The sequence below is a fragment of the Labeo rohita genome, chromosome 7, assembly GCF_022985175.1.
Source record: "Labeo rohita strain BAU-BD-2019 chromosome 7, IGBB_LRoh.1.0, whole genome shotgun sequence".
In the NCBI taxonomy this organism is placed as follows: Eukaryota; Metazoa; Chordata; class Actinopteri; order Cypriniformes; family Cyprinidae; genus Labeo; species Labeo rohita.
This window is the reverse complement of record NC_066875.1, coordinates 42,598,767-42,609,048: the sequence shown is the minus strand read 5'-3', so window position 1 is coordinate 42,609,048 and position 10,282 is coordinate 42,598,767. Positions and strand designations below refer to the sequence as shown.

At 33.3% G+C, this 10,282-nt stretch overlaps 1 protein-coding gene across 1 annotated transcript; it reads left to right on the top strand.

Moving 5' to 3' along the window:
- The first annotated feature begins 1,571 nt into the window (after positions 1-1,571).
- On the top strand, positions 1,572-7,873 carry rhcga (Rh family, C glycoprotein a). Its single transcript, XM_051115747.1, has 11 exons — positions 1,572-2,603; positions 2,824-3,016; positions 3,146-3,296; positions 4,053-4,200; positions 4,296-4,462; positions 4,572-4,709; positions 4,802-4,938; positions 5,760-5,884; positions 7,018-7,091; positions 7,259-7,335; positions 7,754-7,873. The coding sequence occupies exons 1-11, from the start codon at positions 2,378-2,380 to the stop codon at positions 7,785-7,787; spliced, it is 1,470 nt and encodes a 489-aa protein (XP_050971704.1). The 5' UTR covers positions 1,572-2,377; the 3' UTR covers positions 7,788-7,873.
- The last annotated feature ends 2,409 nt before the right edge of the window (positions 7,874-10,282 follow it).

Here is a 10,282-nt window from a genome sequence, read left to right as displayed (position 1 = left end):
GACAATGTGGAAAGTAGTGTAAATTAAGAGTTATAGTGTATCTTGTTGAATGGATGATGCAAGAGAGATTTTTAAATGCAAGAAAAGTTTTAAATGCCAGCACATTTATTTAAAATGTAACATTTTTAGCAGTTAGATTAAATTAAATACAGCATACAGAGGCAGCTGAGGCAAATTGTTTGTCTCTGCTGTTTAAAATATTTCCATTAATTTAAAATATTTAAATTGTTTAAAATATTTTAACACATAAAAATTCAAATTTAAATCTAAATTTGATAATCCATGCTGGTAAAAGTTTGAAAAAATTACATAATCAAATGGTTTTAGAACATTAAAGAATATGCATTGGGCAGTGTGCAATGACATGAAGACAGACAAGCGCAAGTTGCAAAAAGAATAAATAAATAAATAATTTATAGAATTCAAAGTCTAATGCAGACCGTGTCGATCTATACATCTATACATATTAAAAATACAAGACACCTTGCAAAATTAACATGATATGCAAATGTGGATGATTTTGTAATGCCTTAGTTAAGTGACTCCCGTACCCATCCTTGTAAAAAAAGTAATAGTTTAAAATGCATGTATGTTATACTAAGTATAGTTCAAGTCTGTTAGCACAATTACTGACATACCGCTCCAGACTTACTGATATAAAAACTGTAATTAAACTTTATTTGGAGTACTACTTGTGCACAGTGTACATTTCTTAATATTAAGCCTAAAACATGTTTTCAATGTCACTATTAAAGAGGACTGTCTTTAAATGCAAAATATTTAAAGTGTACCTAAAGTATACCTGCAATAGTTACACTTTAGCGCAATCAAATACACTTAAGTGTATCTTCAGCACTACTTCCGCACAATCAAAGTGCATTCAGTATAAAATTAGTTGTTTCAATTTAGCAGACTTCAAATATATCAGTTTAGTATACTAAAAGTACATAATATGTAAATGTATTTGTAGTATACTTAGCATAAAATAAATGTATTTTAAATACATCTTAGTATATTTATTTTTCACTAGGGTAGATATGATATATATTTAGATGGTGAAAAGTAGGGTTTGGTTATATCCCTTAATGTGAACAGCATCTTCGAAATTTACAATTGTGTTTTAAGTTAAAGCCTCAGTTTTTGCATAATAAATAGAACAGTTACGGGTGATCCGATTATATAACAGCAGTTCAGCTACTTCAGAGAATGCAGATAATATCTGGTATGTACCCAAAAGAGAACAATGTCAATCATAGAGCTATTGGCCATCTACATGTGTCTTATGACTTAGGAGCTGAAGCTTGATAAGAACTATTAAACTAGTCATGCGCTCCTTTTTTTTTTATCTCTTTAAGATAAAAAAGATAGATTTTGCAAAAAGTGGAATTTTTCTTTTATGTACAAAATAAAATATAGGTAATGGCAACATCACTCAGTTTTTTGCAATATCAATTTAGGATTTTAGGTTAAAATATTCATATACTGTAAGTATGAGTGAACATTTATATGTTCTGTGACTCATCTGCTTTTTTCTTTTAATCATGTTTTTGCCTTCACTTGTTCCTGTAGTAATATTTTTTCCAGATATATCCAGTGTCTTATTTTACATAAGCTTACCGCATGAAATAATTATTATAAAAGAATTGAAAAATGTTGTTTAAAGATCTAGTCACTGCTAAAACTGCTCTGAATTTAATGTCAAATATGCATGTAGAGTTTTACTTACAATTAGATGATCAGGAACCACACAGAGGTTTCTTTGCATGAGTTGAAAGGCGATTTGATTGTTCAGATCCTCAAAAAAAGCTGCCCTGTAGAACAAAAGCAATAAAGCATCGTAAAAAGTAATGAATCATTTTTTGCAAAACATGCACTGATAGTTTCCTACTCTTAGTCACTAACATGTTTGCCCTGATTTTCCTGATTTTGAGGTTTTGAGGGTTTGGATATGCACGGAAATCTAAATCAGTTCATACAAAAAAAAATACATACAAAAAAAACCTTCCAAAAGTGCAAAGAAAAAAGCTCTGACCTAAAGATGACTTGCAGTTGCAAAGTTGTTCTGAATAGTCCAAGTGTAATTATAATTAAGTCCAGTAAGACTAGTGTGACATCTTTTTTTAAAAAAAACAACAAAAAAAAAAAAGTCAGACACCAGAGCAGATATTGATCAATCTTGTCAGGTGAGTGTCACGGCCACCCAGATTTCATTTCCAGAAGGTACATCTGCAACAGGTGAGCAGTGACACACCTCCAGATAACCAGCTATAAATGCAGCTGCACCCGACGCAGAAATTACAAGAGAGCTTCTTCACCCAACAGATCTTCACCAGACATCACACGAGAGCTTCAGCCAACCGATCTTCAGATCTTCACCATGGGGAACTTTGTTGCTTGCTGCAAAGGCTTCTGGTGCAGAACCAAAAACCCTGATGTCCGGATCAGCCTGCCTGGGGTCTGCTTCGTGTGGCAGATCGCCATGATCATCCTGTTTGGATTGTTTGTGCGTTACAATGAAGAGTCGGACGCGCACTGGGCCGAGCACAGACAAAAGAAGAACATCACGAGTGACATAGAGAACGACTTCTACTACAGATACCCAAGTGAGTTTTCAAGTTCTGCAGGGCTTGATACTGACAGGGCAATTGACGCTATTAAAACAAATTGTTTTATTTAATTCGTTTTTATTGTTTAATAATAAATACATTTTTAATCAGTAAAATGACAATGTTTTGTTGAGCTCTCATTAGGTGGAAAGTTAGGGAGGTTCTGTTATATATTCATCCATTGACCGTCTCCACCCTTTTTCTCCTTGTTTGGCAGGTTTTCAGGATGTGCATGTGATGATCTTTGTGGGTTTTGGCTTTCTCATGACCTTCCTGAAACGCTACAGCTTCGGCGGGGTCGGATTCAACTTTCTCATCGCCGCCTTTGGTCTGCAGTGGGCTCTTCTCATGCAGGGCTGGTTTCACTTCCTGGACCCGGTTGATGGCACAATCAAGATTGGAATTGAGAAGTATGTTTTGCACCTCACACCCTTACTTAAGGTCTTTGGCATTTCCTGATCAGTGCATCAGATGATGGCGACTTGGTGATTCAGCTGATATAGAAACTAAACTGTAATTTTCCATCTTGCTTTCACCAGTATCATCAATGCTGACTTCTGTGTGGCTGGATGTCTCATTGCATATGGAGCTCTGCTAGGAAAAGTCAGTCCAGTGCAGCTGATGGTCTTGACGCTATTTGGCATCCCACTGTTTGCGGTTGAGGAATACATCATTCTTCATGTTCTCCATGTGAGTAGCAGTCTTATTTATTTTTTTTATATTTAGTTAATTTATTGTTTTATTATTTATATATATATTATATATTCATTCTTATTTTTATACTTTTATTTTAGTTTTAAGATTTAACTGTAAACCCCAATAATTTAGCAGAAAGAGTTACATCAATTTAGAACTTAACATTTAAAAAAATTTTTTTATTAAATTTCAGTTTTTGATTTTTGACTTTGATTGCATTTACATCATACTAACTCAAATCTATTTTTATTTCAGTTTTAATTTTAATTCTTAATTTTAATGTATATCCAGTTTAGTGCTTCAACTTGAATAGAATTGATGCAGTTAACACGTTTTACATCTAATATTTACACTGCCAGTCAAATGTTTTTTTTTATAAGATAAAATTTTTAATTTAAATTTTTTTTTTTTTTTTTTAAAGAAGTCTCTTCTGCTCACCAAACCTGCATTTATTTGATCCAATGTACAGCAAAAACAGTAAAATTTTGAAATATTTTTACTATTTAAAATAACTGTTTTCTACTTGAAAATATTTTAAAATGTAATTTATTCCTGTGATTTCAAAGCTTTTTAAAAATCTTACTGTTCAGATACTTTTGACTGGTAGTGTAAGTTTAAGCTTTTCATCTACTATTTATATTTAATTCCACATTTATTTCAATTAATAAAGATGTTTTTAATCATTTTTTAAGCCTGATGAGTAGTCACCATCCCCAAGTAGAAGTAACAAATTGTTCTTACTTTTCACAGGTTCGGGATGCTGGCGGATCCATGGTCATCCACACTTTCGGAGCATATTACGGTCTGACAATATCATGGATTCTTTATCGACCGAAACTAGACTTAAGCAAACGTCTGAGTGGATCTGTCTACCACTCTGATGTGTTTGCTATGATTGGTAAGTTATGATTACTATGTACTGTATGATATGAATCCTTATACCTGTTGCTTTCAAAAATCCAGTGCTTTTTCTGAAGATGTTTCCTTTTTCAGGGACTCTCTTCCTCTGGATGTTCTGGCCCAGTTTCAACTCTGCCATCTCAGATCATGGAGACGGACAACACCGGGCCGCCATAAACACCTACCTTGCTCTGGCTTCGTCAGTCCTTACTACATTTGCCATATCAAGCCTTTCAGCCAAGAAGGGAAAACTGGACATGGTAAATTACAGCACTTCATTATGTCACAATCACATGTGCAGGGCTATTATAACTAAATCTAAAGATAAAAATAATTAAAATGTAACGTTACGTGTTTTGTGCAATTTAGGTGCATATCCAGAATGCAACTCTAGCTGGGGGAGTTGCAATGGGAACAGCGGCTGAGTTCATGATCTCACCCTATGGTTCTCTCATCGTGGGCTTCTGCTGTGGGATAATCTCCACATTCGGCTACCTGGTGTTGACTGTGAGTATGACAGAAGGACAGATGCATTTGACCATCATATGCCATGTTAAAATGTTAATTCAGATTCATTTATACTGGTTTTTCTCATGCAGCCATTCATGGAGAAGTACTTGAAGATTCAGGACACATGTGGCATCCATAACCTGCACGCCATGCCTGGACTTCTTGGAGGAGTCATAGGCGCCATCACAGCAGCTACTGCCAGTGAGAGCGTCTATGGACATGAAGGGTGAGTGTGAATCAAAACTGTTATATTAGTATGCAACCTATTCAAATTTTAAATCATGCAAAGTTGCATTTGTAAAAGTCAAGTTTTAATGGTTTGAAATGTATGTTAAATAAATAAATAAATAAACTTTACCCTTTTCTCTTTCCAAAATGATGTATTTTTTTATTTATTCAAATTAATGTTACTTATTCATTATTTATTCAGTTTTTTCATACTTTAATGTTAATTTTAACTATACTGTAAATAAAAAGTTAGCAGAAAGGGTTCAATTTTAGCAAACTCAAAGATTTAGTAGAATTGTACATTTTTTATTTGGTTTTTAAATTTTTATTTTGGATTTCTACACAAGTATGAAACATTGACTAATTTAATTGCATTTACATTATATTACCTCAAATCCTTTATAGTTAACTGCTACATGTTTTAGTATTTTTTGTAAAAAGTCAAGTTTTAATGGTTTGAAATGCATCGTAATAAACTGTAAGCTTTTCTTTAGCCAAAATGATGTTTTATAAAGGGAAAAGAGGGAAAAATTACTGAAGAATTAATTGTTTAAAATTTATTTTAAATACATAAATACTTTTTAAATTTTAATTAATAACAAAAATATGTATTTTAATATTACAGGAATATTTAAAGATGTATAGAAGCTCTGAAAGACAATAGTGTCATAATCTAATTTAATTCAGTTCAGATTTTGCTCTCTCTCTCATCCATTAATGTCAGTGCAGCTAAATTGATAACCTTACTGAATACTAACTGTCATTTTGAACATTAAATTGGTGTAAATGTTGCTCATACAAATGCTTTTCTCTCAACAGGCTAGTAAACACATTTGACTTTGAAGGGTACTATGCTAAAAGGACACCTGCCACGCAAGGAGGTTTCCAGGCTGCCGGTCTCTGTGTTGCTCTTGTTTTTGGAATCGGAGGTGGAATATTAGTAGGTGAGCATCCAAAAGATTTCTTTTAAGTAACAAATTTTTGTATCCACCTTATTCTCCAATGCAGAAGTATGAGTATGGGCGAGACTTCCAGTTCATAACAACATGCAGTTAACGGTAAAACTGTTTGCACTACAAACCAGCGTGCTCAAAATTAAAATGACATATTAAAATAATATGGTCAGACCAGAGGTTGCGTTAGACTTTAACATGGGATTGTCATAATCTATTATTACCTGTCATATTAATTTTCATATTTTAATTATAACAACACATTTAGTTGCTTTTATTTTTGTTCACATTTTCATTTTTAATTATTAACCTCCAGGACCATATAGGTTTATGCATTTATTTTGAAGAGAACAGATGAACAGATGAGACTTCCTAAGTTTTCATATTCAACACCACACCCTGCAGTGACAGCGATTTTAATATATTCTCATTTTAATGAACCAATATCGATTCTTAAATCCCAGTCCATCTTTTGGTCTATGCTGTTTTCAGTTGATGAATGAACAGTACACAGTGCGCCTCCCATCCAATTACTCGCAATAGGCAAAGCTTTGTGTTACTTTTGATATGAAACAAAGTCTCAGATTTCAAATTCTGTCCATTAGGAATTCAGAACGTTCAATACCATTTTGCCGTTCTTTAATGTGGCGTGATAGATGGTTGTACTTCTAGGTACTCACCTGTGCGTAATCAAACGCATAGGAAAACATTCGTGACAGTTTCATTTTTGTTCTGGAGCCCGTGCTCTGCCGCTACACTGGAGCGCACTCGACACCAACTGGACAGGGGTGGGAATTACACCTACAAGTTACAATAGATCACTCTCAGTGTAATCTGTCAAAGTGGCTGACGGCCTTCAGATTTTTCCTTCACTGATAAAATAATTCCGTCAATGACGGACGATTTGCGGTTAACGCGACCTCTAAGTCACACACACCTATTTGCAATATGAAGCAGCAAAACAAACTCTTTGTACAAATATAGCTGGACGCGATGAGCCCGGAAGCCGCACCCATACAATGTACAAATAACCGCGCCCGCCCGCTCTCACGGGAAAAATAAGGTGGATAGACAGGTTTGGTTTTAGATAACAACAGTAATAACCTTCATATATGTATATACAGGCTGCATCCTGAGACTGCCATTCTGGGGAGACCCGGCCGATGAAAACTGCTTTGATGACGAAGTGTACTGGGAGGTGAGTTTGAATCTGTCTTTACTTGTTTCACAGCTAGGTGGCACTGTGGAACTCGAATGAGAACGTAAGGCTAATATCTAAATGTAACAACTAGTCCAGGTTTCTTTTATACAGTGTCATCTTTTTCGGTCTGGATTGTTTTTAATGACTAAAATCACCCTTTCCAGGTGCCTGAAGATGAGGAGAGCATCCCTCCCATTCTAGAGTACAACACCCACATGGTCGGCAAAAATGCAGACATGACGTAAGTATATACTGCTAGGTTATCTTAGTGTTACGCAAAGAGAGACTTTATAAAATGTATGCATAGAAATTAAGTTGACCTTTTTGTCATTTTATTTAGTTAGAATTCTTTAGAAGTAAATTGAACATTTCAGTGGGTCCAGAGTCTATACAGTGAAATGCAACATAAAAGCTGCTTTGTTGCACTCTAGTCTATGTCCATAAGATGGCAGTATATAACCACATAATAGGTTTTCAGCTTTAGGTGCAATTCATCACAGTAACACGATCCGTTAATTGCGTCTCAGAAGTACATCAACTCCACATTTATGCATTTTTTAAAATTAAAATAGATTAAGATATGATGACGAAAACAACTCATTAATACATCTCAGGTTTTAAATATATATTTTTTTAATTTCCTTTCTTCCACCATTCAGGTCGGAGTCTAACTTCACTGTGGAACAGAGCTAATGCAAGACGTCTGTATGACAAAAGATGAACACATCATACCAAAAAAAGTCCAAAAAAAAAAAAAAAAAAAAAAAAGACCAAAAGAATGTTCAGACCAAGTCTGTCCTGAAGAGAATATAGCCCCTGTAATACCTTTGTGAGGTATTGGCCTGCTAAATAGAGCAGAGGCCCTGTAGGGTCAGCTCTTCAAATACTTCAATTTCATGTCTGTGTGCTTTAGAGTCCTCAAATCAATTTAATCATTACATTTACGCACATATACTTTTTTTAAACTAAAGCATGTATATTTTATAATCCAACTGTACTATAGTTCTAGGCTTAAATCAATCATTCTGGAAAAGAATGAAATAATTACTATTATGCTCTGTCATGTTTGCTGCTGTGTTCAAGAAATGATTATAGACTATTACAATTTTGATATTATGAATGTGTTAGCTATTTATCTAGTTATTTTCAAGTGTCCAGCGATGTGATAATTTTTTCCTTCCTGGTATGTAGACTATTATATTTGATTATATGAAGGATTACATGAGGACTATGCCCTTAGCGTGATTTTATACCATGTAAATTAATAGCAATATGTTTTCATTTTTATTTTTTATTATGAAACTTTATATTGTTTGTTATTTTAAATATAATGTTAAATATAAAAGGCAATTTACAATTTTTCTGCTTAATGAGTTTTCATTGGTGCTCAAATGCAAATGTTTGTTTGATTAACATTTTATGAACAACTTTTGAACTTTATATTAAGGTCTATTAAATGTTTAAACATCTAAAAGAGGTTCTCTTTTTATACTTTAATTGTTGCTTTCATTGTCTTAAATGTAATTAAAATATATATAAAAAGAACTATAGAAGTACATATAAAAAAAACATGCATTTAAACAGAGTTTTGTTAGAGAAATAAATCTATTTTAACTAATTAATTTGTTGTGTTACTGCAAATTAAACCTTTGGATTCTGTAGGATCAAATAACAGATTGTAGGTTTTTTCATTAAAAAATAAAGTTGCTGTTGGTCTTGTTCTAGTAGAATAGTATGTAATAGTAAAGCTACGAGACATGCATTGATTAACTTATCCAGAGTGTGTCAAAATCACAACAAGCGCTGTTTAATTGAGCTTCTGGTCATCTGTTAGCATGCGTTTGGTCACCCTTAGGCCAGACTCCTCCATTCTAATGGAAATAGACTCTTGTAGAGGGTCAAACGGGGTCAATTGGGTCATTTCCTGATCAATCACCGTGACATTTAATGAACTTCAAATACACACTGCTTTTGTGACTGAGCACAGCAAGACGCAGATGATGGCTTTGCGAGATTTCATGTGTTTATGAATGACTTTAGTTTGTTCAGAATTTCTTGTTCATGAATTTAATAGGGGAGCTATTATTAATGCTGAGTAGCAGTGCTATTTAATATTGCGGACAGAAAGACTCAAAACAGGCTCTTATTATTTCTGCAGTGTATATTAAGCACAATATGTATATTTTCTGTATGTAGAAAATACAACAAAAATGGTATGGGATTTGCTTTTTTACTTATTTACAATTTTCACTCAGAAATTGTTAGTGGAGTTCACAAATAATTTTTAATTTGAATTTTGAATTTTTAAGCAGTAAGTCTGAAATTGTATTTTCTTGTTAAATGTACTCCAATAATCTTTAAAAACATTTGTAACCCTGGACCACAAAACCAGTCATAAGGGTCAATTTTTTAAAATTGAGTTTTATACATCACCTGAAAGCTGAATAAATAAGCTTTCCGTTGTTTGTTAGGATAGGACAATATTTGGCTGAGATACAACTATTTGAAAATCTGGAATCTGAGGGTGCAATAAAATCAACATATTCAGAAAGTTGTCCAAATGAATATTACTAATAAAAATAACTAAAAAATAAATGTAGGACATTGATCTTTACTTAATATCCTAATAATTTTTGGCATAAAAGAAAAATTGATTATTTTGACCCATACAATGCATTGTTGGCTATTGCTAGAAATATACCTGTGCTACTTAAGGTTTTGTGGTTCAGGGTCACATTTTTGTGTACTACATTTTCCAAAATGTGCAGTATACTACAGAGCACACTGTATCCCATAATTCAGTGTGTTTAATTTTCAGTGTGACAACTGAATACAGTCTCTTTCTTGGCTCAATATTTGGCTCTCACTGCCAAAAGACATTTTTTTTTACACGATATTGGATCAAAAATGCAAAACAGACCATTTTATTTCCCAGTTTACACCTGCATTTATCCTTAATTTTTTACTGGGTACATTTGTTGTTTGTCTTTATGTTTATTTTATATTACTTTTTAGTCAGTTTGGCTTAGATTGTGGATTCTATCTCTACTTTCCCATTTGTACTATGAATTAGGTGTTGTTTAATATTATGAACAGAAAGACTTACAAGCTGTGTTAAAAAATATTAGCCACAAGTTTTAACATCTGCTTCTTGGCTCAATATTTGCCCTGTCTGACACAATTTGAGA